We start from the raw sequence: 22,143 nt of genomic DNA, 5'->3' as shown, positions 1-22,143 counted from the left end.
CTAGAGGACATAATACTGTGTGGGGGAAGCTATTTGGTATTATTCTGTGTGGGAGGCACTATGGGAGCATGATACTATGTGGGCTGAATCGGGTGTGTATGGGTGGGGATTGGGTGGCGCCGCATCGGTTGCCTCTCTTTGTGATACTTGAAAGTTGGGAGGTATGATTACAATACTATTGTTTTAGTACAAAATTGTGATTTAAATGAGAACTTCACCAAGTTTGTTCAGGACATGTTATAACATTAGTTAGGATCCATGAGCTCGGACTCCCATCGCTTTCCCACAGTAGGGGCTGCAGTACTTTCTAAACCACAGAAAGAGGACATTGACGTCAATCCCCGGCCAGAGTCGGCAATGGGGATTCCGCTCAAGGAGTAGTCACTGACATCAATGTCCCCTTTCTGTGGTTTAGAAAGTACTGCAGCCTCTACTGTGGGAAAGCTGTGGGAGTCCGAGCTCATTGATCCTAACTAATGCGCACACTCTGTCTCCTCGCTCTTGCTGTAACAATGTCCAGATCTGATTAGACAGTGTCACAGCCATAGTAAGATGCCCCCTTGCCAGTACACACCCCATTGACAGTTCAGGGGGTTATTCAAATATCGGGCGCCAAATATAATGGCACCGATATCTAAATAACGGAGGGAGGTAGAAAAAAAATGTAAAGTGCCCCAGGGTTTGTTCAGCCCTCACCATTACATGCTGCACTCAGCTGCACATGTATGAGGAGGTGACAGGTTCTCTTTAAATAGTAGTCCTTTAGGTCTTGTTGTCACAGTGCAGATTTTGCATGCATTTTTTAAGCCAAGCCCAGAATTGGATCCAGGAGAGCAGAACTATATATTTCTTTTGTTAGGCCGGGTTCCCACGGGTCAGATACGCTGCGTAAAAATCACGCAACATATCCGACCTGGAACCGGCAGTACATTCCGTCCGAAGAATCGCACCACATTGTGGTATGGTTTTTCGGACGGAATTTCAGCTGCGCAAAGCAGCGCTGTGAAAAAAAAAAGCCGTTCATACTTACCCCCTCGGTCTTCTCTGTGCGTAGTCTGACCTCCTATGATGACGTTGCAGGCCATGTGACGCTGCAGCCTTAGATTGGCTGCAGCGGTCACATTGGATGAAACGTTATCCCAGGAGGGACTGCAGGAAGAAGGGGAGCGCTCTGGGTAAGTATGATTTTTTTAAATTTTACGGAGATGCGATATTTGCGGCGTAATCTATGCGATTACCCCATAAAAGTCACAACACTTGACTTTCTGTTGCGGGTTTTGCATCCCCCATTGAATTCAATAGGGAAAACCCGCAACAGCAAATCAACAATGTCAATTTATTAACGTTTATGCTGTGGTTCTTTTCCGCAGCGTGGGCATGACATTTTCTAAATTTCATCCACTTTGCTGCTACTGTAAAAGCTGCAGAATTTCCACACACAATTCCGTTGCGGTAATTCTGCAGCGTTTACGCTATTTGGTAACCTGGCCTTTTAAGGTTTTGTTCCTGGATTCGGCTTGAAAAATAAGGGCAAAATCTGCAGCAAATCTGCACCGTGTGAACAAGGCCAAAAAGTAACATTATTACAATCATTGTGTTAGATATTAATCTATGGAAATTTCAGAGCAGGTCCGAAAAGTTTCAGGAACTCTACAGACCTCCATGACCCATTTGTCGGCTCGGCACCTAGGACCCCCTAAAATGGTTATTTTCTCACATATTATAAAGAAATGTCAGAAGATACATTTAGGTAGTATTCCAACATATATATTTTCTAAATAACCCAAAATTGTACCATACAGTGGCAACACTTAAAAGGGTTTCTTCCACCACATGAGATTATCACCTATCTACAGGTGATAAGTGTCTGATTACTGGGGTCCCACTGCTGTACTCGACTATCTCCGGCAGTCCCATAGAAAATGAAAGGAGCAGTAGCGCAAATGTGAGACTGACGCTCAGTTCGTTCAGGGGTCTTGGAACCCCCGTTCTTCTGATCGATGGGACCCCCCCAGCGATCAAACACGTATAAGCTGACCTGTGGATAGGTGATATGTTGATGTGGTGGGGTAACCCCTTTAATTACCAAAATACCCACTAATGTGTCCCTGTGACACCAAGTGACATCACTAGCTGATCTGCAGTGCACCGACTAGCAGTAAAATCTGATGCAGACCCCTTCCAGAGAAAAATTCTGTATGCCAGGAAGGTGTCCTGCTCAATCAGGGGGTCGTGATTTCCAGGAAAACTTGGGCGGGGGTTTCAGATATTTTAATTTTTTTTCTAATGAATGGGTTGGTACTGTGATTGGTGGCTGGAGGGAGATTGTGGATTGGATGCTGATGAATTGTGCAGATAAGTGTAGTGTATAAAATGTGGCAGATATGACCCACCAGCCTGCAGAAAGGGTCTGATCTGACAGAGTGAAGAATGAATCCCAAGAACAACCTCCTCCTCCTCCTACCTCTGCTGCTGGTCAGTGTATGCTCAGCCTATGATGATGAAGAGCTCGGAGACTCTGTGCCGGGCAGGAAGAGCAGAGGAGCATCACAGAGCTCAGGTAAGGGGCACACACACACACACAATATATATATATATATATATATATATATATATATATATATATATATATATATATATATATATATATATATGTGTGCGTGTTATATATATACAAAAGTTAAATTACAAAGTCATCTCAGCTTCATATGTATGTATATATATATATATATATATATATATATATATATATATGTGAAACTGATATGGCTTTGTAATTTAACTTTTTTGCTTTTTTAGGTTGCGTTAATTGTCCATTCTGATAACTAGCGTTAAGTTAATGAGGTGCTTTACCTGGAGTCCTATGTGAAATCATAGGTTGCACATCCTAATATAATGAGTTGTATTAATATACTGATATATATATATATATATATATATATATATATATATATATATATATATATATATATATGATATAATGTCAAGTATGTTCTACTTGCTATATCTGTTAAATACATATAGAAATTAGAGAATAGCAGTAATGTGCTCACTCATATGTTGTATGCAAATATATTCACAAGTGCATCTATATAAGTGTGTAGATTTAACTAGAGATAGTAATCATAATTACTTTAGTAACACAATGGAACAATGTATTACATTATATGATTTTGATTTTGCCCTCGAGTTCGAATATATGACTTTAGATTTTGTTGTGGGACTACAAATCCCTGCATGAACTCACTGCTGGAGACTAGAAGGCATGCCTAGACTTGTAGTACCACATCAGATATGAGGGCACAAACTACCTTCTCATGTTACCCTGTGCATTTGTATTGTACTTAAAAATGTAGTAGAGTTGAATTTGTCAGTGCACAGTACTCAGACAAGTCAACAGACAGACAACAGACATGTGATCACTACACAGTATTGCAGGTGAAATATACTATATTCTGACAATACCTGACGTGTATCCCCTATAAAGTGACGCTATAAAGTCAAATACAGTTAGTAGGTTTATAGGATCTTTAGAACTTTTTACGTCTTCCATTTGTCATGATGAATCTGTTGAAGGCTGACTAACTTTTACATAGACTTGAGCCCCAATGAAATTAATAAGATCTGTCGACTCATCAGGTTTTCTTTAACAAAAAACCTACTTAAGGCCGGGTTCACACAGAGTTTTTTGCAGGCTGAAATTCTGCCTCAAAATTCAGTTTGAGGCAGATTTTCCTCTCCCTGCACGCCGAGTTTCGCTGCATTTTTTGAACCTTATTTTGCCCGCGGCCATTGAGCGCTCACACATGAGGCATGTATACACACACACACACACACACACACACACACACACACGAGGCATGTATAAACACACACACACAGGAGGCATGTATACACAAACACACACAGGAGGCATGTATACACACACAGGAGGCATGTATACATATATACACACACAGGGGGGCATGTATACACATACACACACCCACACACACACACAAACACGAGGCATGTACACACACACACACACACACACACAGGAGGCATGTATACACATACACAAACACACACACACACACACACACACCAGGCATGTATACACACACAGGAGGCATGTATACATACACACACACACACACACACACACACACACACACACACACACACGAGGCATGTATACACACACAGAAGGCATGTGTGCGCACACACACAGGAGGTATGTCTACACACACACACACACACACACGAGGCATGTATACACACACGCACAGGAGGCATGTATACATACACACAGGAGGCATGTATACATACACACATGAGGCATGTACACACACACACACACACACACACACATGAGGCATGTATATATACACATACAGGAGGAATGTATATACACACACACACACACACACACACACACACACACACACACACAGGAGGCATGTATACATAGACACATGAGGCATGTACAGTGGAGGAAATAAGTATTTGATCCCTTGCTGATTTTGTAAGTTTGCCCACTGTCAAAGACACGAACAGTCTAGAATTTTTAGGCTAGGTTAATTTTACCAGTGAGAGAGAGATTATATAAAAAAAATAAAAAAAAATGTTGTGAAAATTATATATATTTATTTGCATTGTGCACAGAGAAATAAGTATTTGATCCCTTTGGAAAACAAGACTTAATACTTGGTGGCAAAACCCTTGTTGGCATGCACAGCAGTCAGACATTTTTAGTAGTTGATGATGAGGTTTGCACACATGTTAGATGGAATTTTGGCCCACTCCATAAGTTTTCGATGGGATTAAGGTCTGGAGACTGGCTAGGCCACTCCATGACCTTAATGTGCTTCTTTTTGAGCCGAGTTGCCACGTGACAGCCTCGAAATCTTAATGATTTACAGATGATCTGCAAAGAGGAGTGGGCCAAAATTCCATCTAACATGTGTGCAAACCTCATCATCAACTACAAAAAACGTCTGACTGCTGTGCTTGCCAACAAGGGTTTTGCCACCAAGTATTAAGGCTTGTTTGCCAAAGGGATCAAATACTTATTTCTCTGTGCACAATGCAAATAAATATATTTAATTTTGACAATGTGATTTTCTTTTTTTCTTTAATATAATCTATCTCTCACTGGTAAAATTAACCTAGCCTAAAAATTCTAGACTGTTCATGTCTTTGACAGTGGGCAAACTTACAAAATCAGCAAGGGATCAAATACTTATTTCCTTCACTGTATATATATATATATAGATACACACACACACACACACACACACACACACACACACACACACACACACACACACACACAGTACAGATAATGTAGATGTTAGCTGCAGTCCTATGTAAAACCACAGATAACACACAGGGATAGCTCTGTGAGTACATATAATGTTATAGTGTTACCTTTAGCTTATGTAACGCCACAAATATCACACAGTGATAACCACACACATACATACAAACAGACACACACGCATAGAAAAATATACACATACACAGAGACATATATACATATATAGACACACATACTGGAACAAATACACACAGACATATGTACACAGAAAGGAACTTACCAGCTCTCCTTGCTGAACGGGTTTCTTGCAGGACGGACAGTGGGCGGAGCTTCCTTCTCTGCTCTGCCTCCTCAGTGTGTGTAACGAGGAGCAGAGAATATAGAGTTCAAACGGCCTGCACAGTGGCGCCCCCTACATGCTGGGAGGCTGCAGAGCCCTGTGCACTCGCACATGTCGCACCCTAAGGCCGGCCCTCAACACAGTGCCCAATCATATTAGCATCAAAGACTGGGTGAAGGAATAAAGGAAGACAAAAAGCAAGGGAAAAATGGAGAGGGGGAAGCCAGAATAATATTACTATAATATTTCCTTGGTTCTAAAAATAAAAAAACTTTCTAATAAGGTTTTATTAGAAATGTGGCTCCCTATATAATAGCCAGCCACGGCTTAGCCCATACAAGGCCCCACCCTCTCTGTACAGTGGCCATGTCACCCTGCCAGTGCCAGATTTATTGAATGAAGAGACCACGTGACAAGGTTAGGCCTCGTTCACCGTTGCGTTGGAGGCTCTGTTAGAAGCCTCTGTCGCAAATCCAGCCGAGATTACCGGAGTTTAAAGCTGCGCTATTGTCTCCGGTAAAAACACGGACACCCTGACAGAAAGCTGACAGAACCTATTAAAGTCAATGGGATCTGTCGGCCGCCAGCGGTGTCCGTTGTGCAATGGAACCGTTGCTTCCGTCATTCCCTTGTTCTGCACCTCTGACAGAGCAGAACAATAGAACACACCGACGCAGATGTGAACGAAGTCTTACATGGCCGCTGTACGGAGCTACACTCTATACATTGTTTGGGGAGAGAGGAAGATATGCACAGACTGAGCCGCAATCACAATGTTTACATACAAGGTCATTGTAAAAGGAGCAGAATTTTTGCACACTATGGACCCCTACACACTTTGCAGATTTGTTCCAGATTTTCCATCCAGGTTTGACGGCTCGGCTGAATGCTGGTCCTGAGTGCCTCTGACACACAGGATCCAGCTAATAATGATCACATCTAAGTTTGTTATTAGCTGGATCCTGTGTGTTAGAGACACGCAGGACCAGCCTTCAGCCGAGCCGTCCGTTCAGCTGACCTGACGGAATCGGCTTTGATGGAATGACACAGCTTCTATGTATATAGGATACATAGAAGCTGTATCTTAAAAAGAAAAAAAAAAATAAAAATGTATTTAAAACTTATTTTAAATCACTTTAAACATTGATTTATTTAAAAAAATAATGTACATAGCCTTTAAGATACAAGTGTATTCTACAATCGCCTGAAACACTGCAAATAGGCGATTTTTAACTGATGCACTTTGGATGCATTCAGTAGTCCAAGGGGGTGAATACTTTTTTTATAGACACAATTTTTTTTTCCAGAAGATTTTTCTTAACTAACAATATAAATTATGATGTTCCCCCATGTAGTGGAAGTTATTCGTTGCCTAAATGGAGCTTTGACGGTCGGTTGTGGAGCCTTCGCCTGCCTGGAGAACACAACCTGCGACACTGACGGCCTCTATGACATCTGCAAGTCCTTCTTGTTCAATGCTGCTAAATTTGACACCCAGGTAGAGAAATCCTTATGCATATATACACACATGACAAGACCACCTTGAAGCTTCCGTTGGAGTATTTCCGAACATATACCTCCAATAGAAGCCTCAGACTTTGCCTATACGTTGCCCATAGGCTCCCAGTAGTCAACCATGCTAATTCATACTCTTAAAAATAAAGATATGCTGACATATACCAGCCCAACATTTGCAGAAAGGACATCCTTTTGGGGTACGTTAGGTTAATGGGGCCCTATGGATATTCTCCGCGCATGTGCTGGGAGCTTTCCTGACATAAACGCATAATGTCGATGAAAAATAGAGCCCACATTTTGCATTTATCGCAATTATTTATTTGATTTGTATTATTTAATTATAGTTTATTTGTCTGTTTTATAATAGATTATTCTCTATTTCAAAACAAAAGCTGTCATAAGTGAGGGTAAGGCTCTATTCACACGACAGGGTCCGAGTGTCGGCCGATAAAAATGGTCGTTTTCGTCCGTTTTTCTCTACCGTTTTGCATCCGTTTTGCATCTGTTCCGTTTCAGGCCGTGTTTCCGTTTTTAACGGCCAATTTTGACCCGTTTTGCATCCGTTTTTTTCCCTGTCTGTTTTAAAAACGGATGAATTTCATTTGTAAATTTTCTGCCGCCCACTTCCCTCTGTAGTTAATGCCACACTCTGCCCTCTGTAGCAAGTGCCACACACTGCCCTTTGTAGATAATGCCACACACTGCCCTCTGTAGATAATGCCACACTCTGCCTTCTATGGATACTGCCACAGCTCCCTTGTAGGTAGTACCACACAGCCCCCTTGTAGGTAGTGCCACACATACCCCCTTGTAGGTAGTGCCACACAGACCCCCTTGCAGGTAGTACCACACAGCCCCCCTTGTAGGTAGTGCCACACAGACCCCCTTGTAGGTAGTGCCACACAGCCCACTTGTAGGTAGTGCCACATAGCCCCCTGTAGGTAATGCCACACAGCCCCCCTGTAGGTAATGCTACACAGCCCCCTGTAGGTAATGCCACACAGCCCCCCTGTTGGTAGTGCTACACACACCCTTGTACATAGCCACCCCCCATAGATGTCCCCCCCCCCCATAGATGGCACTCCCCTACCGTCCTGTAGGGGACTGCTCCAGGAGAAGTCCCTGACTTCAATGTCTATCCATGGACAGTGAAGTCAGGGACTTCTCCTGGAGTGGAATCACCAGCCACAGCGCCAGGGATTCCGCTTCAGAAGTCCCTGACGTCACTGTCCATATATGAACAGTGGCGGGGATTCCGCTTCAGGAGTAGGGGATCGCTTCAGGAGAAATCCCTGACGTCACTGTCGGCCGAAGCTGTGGTCAGGAATTACAGATTTAGCTCCTACAGGGAGTAACAAAATACCCTCCTCCTCCTCCTCACATGCACTTCGCACTGTGAGGAGGAGAAGAGAGCGAGTAAGTGTCAGAATGCACGGCCGTCACTCGGATCACATCCGAGTGACAGCGGTGCTTTACACTGCCCCATAGACTTCTATGGGAGCCGTGTGGCTGGGAGAAAGGCCCAAAATAGGGCATGTTCCATTATTTGATGGCCCGGTTTACCGAGATTCACTGTCGTGTGAATAGGTCCTTAGTTCACATGTAGGTTTTTGTCAGATATCACCTATATGTACCTCCAGGAGAGAAATCTTTTGACTATCCGTCAGAAAAGATTAAACATATAACCAAGTCAGAACTTGGTGTGTTGACCTATTATATGCAAGATATAGCCTACAGATGAGGTCAATTAACACAAGATTATTTGAAAAATTACAAAATATCCTTTATTGTTAACATATATGAGACAAAACAGGTTAAAAAATGAAACATGCAGTGCAATATAAAGGTGTCCTACAAAGCAGGAAACTTAACGACATAACACAATAAATAAGAGTAAATATAAGCCACAGGGGAATAATGATACAATACACGCTGCTTTATAATGGGCAAGAATCCCCATGCATATAGTTAGAGCTGGTTATAAGATAAGCGTGAGGTAATCATTCAGAGTAACAACATAGATTTATGTAATATGAGAAAAAGGGCTAATAGAAATATATATTCAACCAGACCTCTACAGTGCAGGAGCAATAATATGGGTAGGCAGGGCCGGCTCCAGGTTTATCTGGGCCCTTGGGCGACACAGACTTAGTGGGCCCCTTTGCGTGGAAACTCACGGCGGCAGTAAAATGCCAAAAATCGTCACTTTGTGCCCCCATATAGATGTTAGGCTCTGTTTTTGCCCCTATATAAAAGTTAGGCCCCCAGTTTGTGCCCCAATAAATTTAGTACCGTCTGTAGATAGTGCCACACAGCACCCTCCTCCCAGGTAGTGGCACACAGCTCCTGACGTCACTGTCTATATATGGACAGTGTTGTCAGGGGCAACCCCAGATCCATAGTCCCGGGCAGAGCACTACTAGCACTCTGCCTGGGAGTTGCGTAGCTAAAGGCCCATGGGCCCTGGTGCAAGAATTCAGCTTAGGCCCCCCTACCCAACACCACCAGACCCCTGCGCACGCCTATGCCCAGCTGCCTTGCCCAACAGACCCCATGAATGCCCCCACAGTATAGTGACCCCCCATAGCTGCCCCCCACACAGTATAATGCCTCCCATAGATGCCCCCCACAGTATAATGCTCCCCATAGCTGCCCCCACACAGTATAATGCCCCAGTAGCTGACCACCACAGTATAATGCCCCCCATAGCTGCTCTCACAGCATAAATCCACCACACAGTATAATGCCCCCATAGCTGCCCCCACACAGTATAATGACCCCATAGCTGCCCCCCTACACAGTATAATGCCCCCCATAGCTGACCACCACAGTATAATGCCCCCATAGCTGCCCCCCTACACAGTATAATGCCCCCATAACTGACCACCACAGTAGAATGCTCCTCATAGCTGCCCCATGCAGTATAATGCCCCCCATAGCTGACCACCACAGTATAATGCTCCCCGTAGCTGCCCCACACAGTATAATGCCCGCCATAGCTGTACCATACAGTATAATGCCCCCCCCCATAGCTGCACCATACAGTATAATGGCCCCCATAGTTGTCCCATACAGTATAATTCCCCCCATAGCTGTCCCATACAGTTTAATGCCCCTATACAGTCTAATGCCCTCCATAGCTGCCACATATAGTATAATGCCCCCCACAGCTGTCCCATACAGTATAATGCCCCCTCAGCAGCTACAATAGGACCCCCTCCCATACCGGTATAATGCCCCAATATGTACCTAATAGAAAAAAATCCATAATTACTTAGCTGCTCCATACAGTATAATGCCCCCCATAGCTGCACCATACAGTATAATGCCCCCATAGCTGCACCATACAGTATAATGCCTCCCATAGCTGCACCATACAGTATAATGCCCCCCATAGCTGTCCCATACAGTATAATTCCCCCATACAGTCTAATGCCCTCCATAGCTGCCACATACAGTATAATGCCCCCACAGCTGTCCCATACAGTATAATGCCCCCTCAGCAGCTACAATAAGACCCCCTCCCATACCCAGTATAATGCCCCCATATGTACCTAATAGAAAAAAAAAAACATAATTACTTACCTACCGACGTGTGGAGGATCCTTCTCCTCCTCTGTACTGTCCTGTGAGTGACTCGTCGCAGACAGGCGATAGGTAGTGACGTCACTACATCGCGCCTGCCTGTGCCGATCTGCTCATGGCTCAGTGAATGCTGGAGCGAGGCTCCAGCATTCAACCCAACTGAATCGAGGCGGGACCAGCGCGGCCAGGCTGGGACACTGCTCTGGTCCTGGCATCGCTGTCCATATTCACTGTCCATATATGAACAGCGATGTCAGGGGCTTTCCCAGAGATGGAGAAACGGAGCAGAGCCGCTTCTAGCGCTCTTCCTGGGAATCCTCTCCTTACATCACTGTCCATATATGGACAGTGATGCCTTAACGACGGCATCGTCAGCTCCCGGCGGCCGAGTGGGCCCCCCCAAGTGGAGTGGGCCCCCGGCACTTGCCCTAGTTTGCCCGGTGCTGACTCCGACCCTGTGGCTAAGTAACATTGTTTACTGTGCCACCAACACAAGTCTGGTTGAATATATATTTCTATTAGCGCTTTTTCTCATATTACATAAATCTATGTTGTTACTCTGAATGATTACCTCATGCTTATCTTATAACCAGCTCTAACTATATGCATGGGGATTCTTGCCCATTATAAAGCAGCGTGTATTGTATCATTATTCCCCTGTGGCTTATATTTACTCTTATTTCTTGTGTTATGCCCATATGTTTCCTGCTTTGTAGGACACCTTTATATTGCACTGCTTGTTTCATTTTTTAACCTGTTTTGTCTTATATATGTTAACAATAAAGGATATTTTGTAATTTTTCAAATAATCTTGTGTTAATTGGCCTCATCTGTGGGCTATAGGTTTTTGTAAGGCAGAAAAAAATCTGCCTCAAAATTCCTTCAGGATTCAAACGAGTAGCGCATTTTTTTTTTCGGCCTCCCATTGATTTTAATGAAGGTTTAGAAGTGGAAACCGCTCCCAGATAAGGCAAGATGCTTTTTTTTCTGCGAGTGGTAAAAACCGCCTGAAATCAATGGCGGGAGATTCAGGGTGTTTTCCAGCACTGATTCAGATGTGATTTCTGCATCAAAATCAGTGCCAAAATATTCCATGTCATCTGGGTCTTAGATTAATAAATATTAAATTTGCAAATTTTAACATCTTCTTTGGATAAACAGTTGATGATGATCTTATAAGAGGCACAGTGCTCAAAGGTGATATTTTCTGGTTACCAATGTTATAGCAATAAGAATGTGCATTAGTTCTGGATTAACTGTTGTCATTGGCCAGAATGCATCAGCTGTGCTCCCTACATTGTCCTGGCCAAAAACCTATTACCGCTTCTCAATGATTTTTATGTCATTAACAAACCCTTATTTCTGTACCGCCATCTGTAACAACAGCCATGTCTAGGACATAGTAGTTCTGGTTGGGTTTTAAAGGAATTGTGTTATTCCTGGTGCATGGCCTGGGTCAGTGGAGCATGGCACAGGAATTTAAAGAACATTAAAGGCTATGTACACCATTGACATCATTTTTGTTTTTGTTTTTTAAATAAAATTGTGCATCATTGTGATATTTGCACAATTTTATTTTAAAAAACAAACAAAAAAAATAACCGGTGTCATTGGTGTACATAGCCTTTAAAGAGAGAATCACTTTGTCATGCACCTCTCCCTCTGGTCCTGCATAGTCATAACACAGTGGATTATTTTGGGCAGTAGTGTTCCTTTAATAGACACACTGATAATTTCAACCAAATTTATTCAACCTGTTCCCGCACCACGACGGAATTGCACGTGATGTTTGGAGATGTTTGGAGTGGGCACACCCACTGAGCTCGCTCCGTACGCAGCGGGTGTCAGCTGTGTATTACAGCTGACACCCGGGACTAACGGCCAGGAACAGCGATCACACTCATCTCCTGTTAAGCCCTGCCTCTTGCAGGGCTTAACAAAAGCCTGGAAAAATGACAATATACTGCAATACATTAGTATTGCAGTGTATTGTACTAACTATCAATGATTCAAGTCCCATAGGGGGACTAATAGAATGTGTAAAAAAAGAGTTTAATAAAGTTATTAGCAGTGTAAAAAAAAAGAATTATTAAAAGTTCCAAAATAAAACCTTTTCCCATTTTTCCTTTAATGTAATGTAAAAAATAAAAAAAAAAGGTCTGAACTATTACAATATATCATTATTTAACCCGCATGGTGAACTCTGTAGAAAATAAAAAATGAAAACGCCAGACTCGCTGTTTTTTGGTTAATTTGTATCCCACAAAAAATTAAACAAACAAGTCTCCCTGTTTACACACTATGAAATCAGTGATCGAGAATGATTGAACAAGCGTTCACATGAACGCACGTTTGACCGATAATTGGCCTATGTAAAAGGGCCTTAAGGTACTGGATATAGTTACATAGTTACATAGTTACATAGTTAGTACGGCTGAAAAAAGACACATGTCCATCAAGTTCAACCAAGGGAAGGGAAAAGGGAACGGAAAAATTTCTACACATAGGAGCAAATATTTTTTTGTTCTAGGAAATTATCTAACCCTTTTTTAAAGCCATCTACTGTCCCTGCTGTGACCAGCTCCTGCGGTAGGCTATTCCATAAATTCACAGTTCTCACTGTAAAGAAGCCTTGTCGCCTCTGCAGCTTGAACCTTTTTTTCTCCAGACGGAGGGAGTGCCCCCTTGTTTTTTGAGGGGGTTTTACAAGGAACAGGATTTCACCATATTTTTTGTATGTGCCATTAATATATTTATATAAGTTAATCATGTCCCCCCTTAGTCGTCTTTTTTCAAGGCTAAATAGGTTTAATTCTTTCAATCTTTCCTCATAACTTAAATTCTCCATGCCCCTTATTAGCTTCGTTGCTCTTCTTTGTATTTTTTCCAACTCCAGGGCATCCTTTCTATGAACTGGTGCCCAGAACTGAACTGCATATTCTAGATGAGGCCTCACTAATGCTTTGTAAAGTGGCATTATTACATCCCTGTCCCGCGAGTCCATGCCTCTTTTAATACACGACAATATCCTGCTGGCCTTTGAAGCAGCTGATTGACACTGCATGCTGTTATTGAGTTTATGATTTACAAGTACACCCAGATCCTTCTCAACAAGTGAATCCGCCAGTGTAGCGCCCCCTAGGACATATGATGCATGCAGGTTGTTGGTACCAAGATGCATAACTTTACATTTATCTACATTAAACTTCATTTGCCAAGTGGACGCCCAAACACTTAGTTTGTTTAAATCTGCCTGTAATTCATGAACATCTTCCATAGTCTGAACTATATTACATAGCTTGGTGTCATCTGCAAAAATAGAAATAGTGCTATTAATCCCTTCCTCTATATCATTAATAAATAAGTTGAATAATAGTGGTCCCAGCACTGAACCCTGGGGTACACCACTTATAACCGGTGACCATTCAGAGTAGGAATCATTGACCACAACTCTCTGGATACGGTCCTTGAGCCAATTCTCAATCCAATTACAAACTATATTTTCTAAACCTATAGTCCTTAATTTACCCATTAGGCGTCTATGGGGGACAGTGTCAAATGCCTTTGCAAAGTCCAAAAACACTAAATCCACAGCGGCCCCTCTGTCTAGACTTCTGCTCACCTCTTCATAAAAACAGATTAGGTTAGTTTGACAACTTCTGTCCTTAGTAAAACCGTGCTGGCTGTCACTTATAATGCTATTTATTGTCACATAATCCTGTATATAGTCCCTCAATAGCCCCTCAAACATTTTCCCCACGATGGATGTTAAGCTTACTGGTCTATAATTACCCGGGGAAGACCTAGAGCCCTTTTTGAAAATAGGCACCACATTTGCCCTGCGCCAGTCCCTTGGCACTATACCAGTCACTAGAGATTCTCTGAATATTATGAAAAGGGGGACAGAAATAACTGAACTAAGCTCTTTAAGAATTCTAGGGTGTAACCCATCTGGTCCCGGAGCCTTGTGCACATTTATTTTATTTAATTTAGTTTGGACCATCTCTACATTCATCCAATTCAGTATATCAACTGATATATTAACAGAACTGGCACCGGCTACATCAGCTGCTCTTTCTTCTGTTGTATATACAGAGCTAAAGAACCCATTTAGTAACTCTGCCTTCTCTTGATCCCCTGTGATCAACTCCCCATTACCATTATCTAGGGGTCCTACATGTTCAGACCTTGGCTTTTTTGCATTTATATGCTTGAAGAATTTTTTAGGATTTGTTTTACTATCCTTGGCCACCTGCCTTTCATTTTGTATTTTTGCTAATTTTATTACATTTTTACAGATTTTATTAAGCTCTTTATATTTTACAAAGGCTACAGCTGTACCCTCAGATTTGTATTTTTTAAATGCCCTTTTTTTGTCATGTATTGCCCCTTTCACAGAAGGTGTAAGCCATGTGGGGTTTAATTTGAGTCGTTTATACTTATTACCTGTAGGAATAAATTTTGCACTATAATAACTCAAAGTAGATTTGAAAATCTCCCATTTATCATTTGTTCCATTATTTGACATTAGTTCTTCCCAGTCTATATCCTGAATTGCCGCCCTCATCCTGGGGAAATTGACTTTCTTAAAATTAAATGTTTTTGCCCTCCCAGCCTGCGTTTGTTTTTTACAGTATAGGTAAAATGTAACTATATTATGATCACTGTTACCGAGGTTTTCACGAACATTGACATTCCCAACAAGATCTGCATTATTAGAAATGACCAGATCCAACAGAGCTTCACCTCTAGTCGGGTCTTCCACAAACTGGCCCATAAAATTTTCCTGCAATAGGTTGAGGAAATGTCTCCCCTTTGCAGTTGAAGCCGAACCATGACACCAATTAATATCCCGGAAATTAAAATCTCCCATTATCACTACAGTACCCGCCTGTGCAGCCCGCTCCATCTGTTTATATATCTGACCTTCCATCTCCTCAGTTATATTGGGGGGTCTATAGATTACACCAAAAGTAATTTTTTCAGTGTTTACCTCCCTTTCTAGTTCCACCCACAAGGTTTCAACCTCCTCACAGTCTTGACCCACTATTGTCTCTTTCACACTCGCCTTCATATCACTTCTCACATACAGACATACACCACCACCTTTCCTATTTGTCCTGTCTTTACGAAAAAGTGTAAAACCCTGTAGATTTACAGCCCAGTCATGTGAAGAGTCCAGCCATGTTTCAGCAACACCAACTATATCTATATTTTCTTCCAGTATCAAGGCCTCCAGCTCCCCCATTTTGCTTGCTAGACTTCTGGCATTTGTGAACATACACTTTAACTTGCCTGTCAGTTTTTCACTTTTATTATCAGAAATGTGATTTGACATTAATCGGTCCTTTTTATTTACACTGATGTTTTGTAACGAAAGGATCTCCTTATCTTGTTGTCTAGTCCTCTCCCCACATTCTGTTTCTCCCCCCACCAATATAGTCTGACCCCTCTCTAACCTGGCTACCCCTTTTTTTTCTACATTGACCTCCCTCCTCAGCCCTAGTTTAAATACTCCGCCACCCCAGCTAGAATTCTCTCCCCCAGCACAGAGGACCCCCTTCCATTTAGGTGCAAATCATCTGCAGAATACAGTTTGTACCCCAATGAAAAGTCAGCCCAGTGCTCTAGGAACCCAAATCCTTCTCCTCTACACCAAGACTTCAGCCATGCATTTAACTCCCTAAGCTCCCGCTGTCTTTCCTGTGATGCGCATGGCACAGGCAGTATTCCTGAGAATACAACCTTGGAGGTCCTTCCCTTCAGCTTGTAGCCTAGTTCTTTAAAATTATTCTTAAGGCTCCTCCACCTACCATTTATTCTGTCGTTGGTACCGACATGGACCACGACAGCTGGATCATCACCAGCCCCTCCCAGCAATTTGTCCACCCGTTCCACCACATGCCGAACCCTGGCACCAGGGAGACAGCAAACCATTTGGTTGAGGCGGTCTTGGCGACAAATTATTCTATCCGTCTTCCTGATTATAGAATCCCCTACAACTATCAATTGTCTTGGCTTGCCTGCATTACCATCCCGCCGACTACTAGCTGGGCTGTTCTCCCGGCTGTTAGGGAGATCAGTATCCACTAGGGCTGCCTTTTCTGAGACTGACACCCTCGCATCATCACCCAACCTGGCAATTTTGCTTGGAATGCCAGAAACCGGATCGGCCTTCCTTGTCTTTGACCCCTTTCTACTGCCCCTAACTACATTAACCCAGCTACTTACCTGATCCTGCTCACCCATGTCTTCACCCTCCAGTTCTAACCCACTAACTGCATGCTCTGTGAGCAGCAAGCTCCGCTCAAAATTGTCTATCCTCCTCAGTGTTGCATTCTGCTCCTCCAGATCTCTAATACGAGCTTCCAGGTGAACAACATGCTCACATCTGCCACAGAGATATTCACCCTGGAACTCCGGCTCCAGTCGTGTATACATATGACAAACTGTGCACTGAAGAAAACCTCCAATCTTGCTATCCATTATCCAAGTTACACCAAAACAGCGAACAATTGTCAAAGAAAAAGAAGAGTACTTACTGGGGCTTCAACTCCTCTTTTCAACTCCGGTTTTAGAACTCCACTTAGTTCACAAGCCACTTAAACCACCAAGCTCAGAAAGAGCAAGCTCAAAATGAGGTCTGCTGACTAATTTATACCACCTGTGTCCAGTTAACCCCTTCCCCCTCGTCAGCTGTTCAGCTGGAACGAATCTGCAAGGGAAAAAAAAAAATAAAAAATTTACAAATTTTTTTTTTTTTTAAATTGTGTGAGTTTTTGCTATCTTCTATTTGCTAGCAATCAAAACAGATTCACAAACACAGAAATACAGCAACACAATACAGAAGTACAGCAACACAATCCGGTTTTAGAACTCCACTTAGTTCACAAGCCACTTAAACCACCAAGCTCAGAAAGAGCAAGCTCAAAATGAGGTCTGCTGACTAATTTATACCACCTGTGTCCAGTTAACCCCTTCCCCCTCGTCAGCTGTTCAGCTGGAACGAATCTGCAAGGGAAAAAAAAAAATAAAAAATTTACAAATTTTTTTTTTTTTTAAATTGTGTGAGTTTTTGCTATCTTCTATTTGCTAGCAATCAAAACAGATTCACAAACACAGAAATACAGCAACACAATACAGAAGTACAGCAACACAATCCGGTTTTAGAACTCCACTTAGTTCACAAGCCACTTAAACCACCAAGCTCAGAAAGAGCAAGCTCAAAATGAGGTCTGCTGACTAATTTATACCACCTGTGTCCAGTTAACCCCTTCCCCCTCGTCAGCTGTTCAGCTGGAACGAATCTGCAAGGGAAAAAAAAAAAAAAATTTACAAATTTTTATTTTTTTTAAATTGTGTGAGTTTTTGCTATCTTCTATTTGCTAGCAATCAAAACAGATTCACAAACACAGAAATACAGCAACACAATACAGAAGTACAGCAACACAATCCGGTTTTAGAACTCCACTTAGTTCACAAGCCACTTAAACCACCAAGCTCAGAAAGAGCAAGCTCAAAATGAGGTCTGCTGACTAATTTATACCACCTGTGTCCAGTTAACCCCTTCCCCCTCGTCAGCTGTTCAGCTGGAACGAATCTGCAAGGGAAAAAAAAAAATAAAAAATTTACAAATTTTTTTTTTTTTTAAATTGTGTGAGTTTTTGCTATCTTCTATTTGCTAGCAATCAAAACAGATTCACAAACACAGAAATACAGCAACACAATACAGAAGTACAGCAACACAATCCGGTTTTAGAACTCCACTTAGTTCACAAGCCACTTAAACCACCAAGCTCAGAAAGAGCAAGCTCAAAATGAGGTCTGCTGACTAATTTATACCACCTGTGTCCAGTTAACCCCTTCCCCCTCGTCAGCTGTTCAGCTGGAACGAATCTGCAAGGGAAAAAAAAAAATAAAAAATTTACAAATTTTTTTTTTTTTTAAATTGTGTGAGTTTTTGCTATCTTCTATTTGCTAGCAATCAAAACAGATTCACAAACACAGAAATACAGCAACACAATACAGAAGTACAGCAACACAATCCGGTTTTAGAACTCCACTTAGTTCACAAGCCACTTAAACCACCAAGCTCAGAAAGAGCAAGCTCAAAATGAGGTCTGCTGACTAATTTATACCACCTGTGTCCAGTTAACCCCTTCCCCCTCGTCAGCTGTTCAGCTGGAACGAATCTGCAAGGGAAAAAAAAAAATAAAAAATTTACAAATTTTTTTTTTTTTTTAAATTGTGTGAGTTTTTGCTATCTTCTATTTGCTAGCAATCAAAACAGATTCACAAACACAGAAATACAGCAACACAATACAGAAGTACAGCAACACAATCCGGTTTTAGAACTCCACTTAGTTCACAAGCCACTTAAACCACCAAGCTCAGAAAGAGCAAGCTCAAAATGAGGTCTGCTGACTAAGATAAGATAAATATAAGATATATAACTGATATAAGATAAATAAAGGGAACCGAGAAGCATTATCCACTTCCGTACCATAAATCAACAGATAAACCATGGATATCCTGTCTTTAAAGAGGATCTGTCACCTCTCCTTACATGTATGTTTCAGTAAATAATTGTATTCCCCATGAAATCACAATTCTGAAACTCTTTTTCTTAGAACCGCTAGGTTGTGCCGTTCCTGTGTTATTTCTCCTAAAAATTTACGAATAAATTGACAACTGTGTGTTACCATTTGGGTTGTGTGTCCTTACACTGTCTGACATTGTCCAATCAGTGCAGACAGAGTGGGACTATGTAGGGACACTTCACTTTGATTAGGGGAATGGTGACATTCAGTTGTCAATATATTCATACATTTTCAGGAGAAATAACAGAGGATTGGTACAATGCAGATTTATAAGGAAAAATTATCTAAAATTTTAATTTTACATGGAATACAAGTATTTACTAAAACAGACATGTCAGGAGAGCCGACCGATCCATTTTAAATATATTAGTTAGAGTAAGGGCCAGACTCCCAGGCCCCCATACAAATATGATCGTCGGCAGATTCCACAGAAATCATCAGGATCAACCAACTTTGACCTAATGTATATGGCCAGCTTTACCCGTTTTATCTCTAGTGTACTTACATTGCAAATCTTCAGATGATCCACAGAATTACTTCAATCCCCTAAGTCCTGTGCAAAATGTTGAACTCTCGTTTTCCTATCAGGGAAAAGTGTTCGTGAAGGAAAGCCTCAAGTGCATAGTTAATGGTGTAACATCAAAGGTGTTCCTGGCTATCAGAAGATGTTCCAATCTGCAACGGATGATTGCCGAAGTACAAGAGGACTGTTACTCTAAGCATGAGCTCTGCAGTATTGCCCGTCACAACCTAGAGGCAATCACGGATGTTGTGCATCTGCCACAGCATTTTTCCAACAGGTAGGATTTCCTTTGACGCATTAATAGAGGTTAGCGAATTTTCCAAAATTCGTTCCTGGTCCGATTTGGTAGAATCGGCTGTCCGATTCGATTTGGTTTGTATAAATTAATAAGCGAATTGTAAGTGCCCCGATTGCCCTGAAAACTCGTGCCTGACTTTCTGATGTCTTCTAGGACTGTCTTCAACCCCTTTCAAGCTCTTTAACGCAAAGCCAGCATTAGTAATGTCAAAGTGACAGCACCATAAATGGCTATGAGTAAATAACTGCAGTGTATTTTGGGAAGGCTCGTTATGAGGAAGTCCACCCGAGGTCATGTATTTCTTTTTCTAATCTATAAAATGATACCTGCCATTTTTCCTTAATTCGTTATGCCGAATATGAAACTTTTGTGAAATTCGGACTGAATTTGATTAGTGTCGAATAAATTCTCTCATCTCTACTCAGTAAATGTGTTCTTACATCAAGAGACATTTCCAAGACTTTTTACAACTGTAGATTAAAGAGGAAATGGCTCTTCAGGTAATCCTCATATATTTACTGCTGAAGCTGATTATTCCCATCTTCCAATAATTTTTTTTTTATATATTTGTCTTTTTACAGATCTCACAGGTGATGTAAAATAAACCTATTGTATGTCTCAGAATAAATATCCTACCTTATGTCTTCATTATCTGTCAAGGCTGCTCCGCTCCTCGGTGCTGCCATACAGGGCTATGTCTGGTATCCATTGTACAGTGTTGTTCGTCTTATACATGGTTTCCTTTTCTCTTTCAGATATTATAACAAACTCTTGAGTAGTCTTCTGGAATGTGATGAAGGGACAGTCACAGCAGTCAGGAACAACCTGATGGATCAGATCGGACCTAACCTTGCCAGTCTGTTTAAAGCCCTTCAAGGTGACAAGTGTTCCCAAACCCAACCCAAAGTGGACTTTAACCGCAAGAGAAACGTTGACCCACAGAAACTTCGAGTGTATCTCCGTAGTTTCAGAAATGAAGACCTTGGAACTCTCTCTTCTACCCAAGACTTCTCAGTAGATGATTAGCTATAGCAAAGCTTAGAGGAAAAGAATGACCATGACCAGAAAAGTGTTAGATGTAACCCCAGTAGGGCACTCTTCAGTTCTTTTGTTGAGTAGCATAAATAGCTTTCCCCAACTTTCTAGGTAAATGTATTGGATGATGGCCTCGCCTAGTATAGAGAATTCTAACCTCTTTATTTGTTTCATTAGGATAGGTAGCAGTCCTAATCAGTCCATGTTGATGGGAACGTCGTGCAGGTCTTTTAATGTCAATGAAAATGTATTTCGCTTAAATGTCACCCACAATTGGTGATCTGACAGATGATCTAGATCATTGAGTCATCCTCAAGATATTGAAGGGGTTACCTATGAAATTGAATAAGCTTTGGTTGGGCCTCAAATAAAAACCTAATAAACTTTTGAACAATTCTCCATGGTCCCCCATTGCTTGTCTCCCGCATTTCCAGCTCTGCTGGTTTTCCTTGGTCTATACGCCATGATACCACGGTGGCAGTGAAATATAATCACACGCCAAGGAAGACAAGATGCAGCAGGGAATACAGGAGTCCAGTTGCCTAAACACAGGTTATGCAAATTCCTGTAAAACCCCATTAGCAACTCTTTTTAGCTGTTTCTTCCTTACTGGGAGAGCCGTATAACCCCCAATATGGCTGCCAGAGCTCCCTAGGGGCTTAGTAATGTTGCAATATACAAACATGGGAGGTATGAAGGTATAACTACGCAGATGTTCTATTTAATGGGGTAATGCTCTTTGAAGTCCCCTCTTTGTCATGTACTTATTGTTATTCTTGAGAAGCAGAAATGGTAATATGATATAAACTTGTTCATTCTATGTCTAATTATTATATTCATTGGGTGTAAGGGGCAACTAAAACAATTAATGTGTAAGCAATTCTCCCGAGAGAAGCCCACACCTTTGTCACATTTAAAGGATCCCCAAACTGAAACCCTATA

The 22,143-nt window shown here is 41.8% G+C and overlaps 1 protein-coding gene across 1 annotated transcript; it reads left to right on the top strand.

The window, feature by feature from the left end:
- Window positions 1-2,430: 2,430 nt before the first annotated feature.
- STC1 (stanniocalcin 1) lies at window positions 2,431-21,205 on the top strand. The gene is made up of 4 exons (XM_075855377.1): window positions 2,431-2,560; window positions 6,998-7,140; window positions 19,934-20,145; window positions 20,922-21,205. The coding sequence occupies exons 1-4, from the start codon at window positions 2,431-2,433 to the stop codon at window positions 21,190-21,192; spliced, it is 756 nt and encodes a 251-aa protein (XP_075711492.1). The 3' UTR covers window positions 21,193-21,205.
- Window positions 21,206-22,143: the final 938 nt, after the last annotated feature.

Source organism: Rhinoderma darwinii, chromosome 3 (assembly GCF_050947455.1).
Source record: "Rhinoderma darwinii isolate aRhiDar2 chromosome 3, aRhiDar2.hap1, whole genome shotgun sequence".
Lineage (NCBI taxonomy): Eukaryota > Metazoa > Chordata > Amphibia > Anura > Rhinodermatidae > Rhinoderma > Rhinoderma darwinii.
Note: the sequence above shows the minus strand (reverse complement) of the source record. Positions and strands in the feature narration are given on the sequence as shown.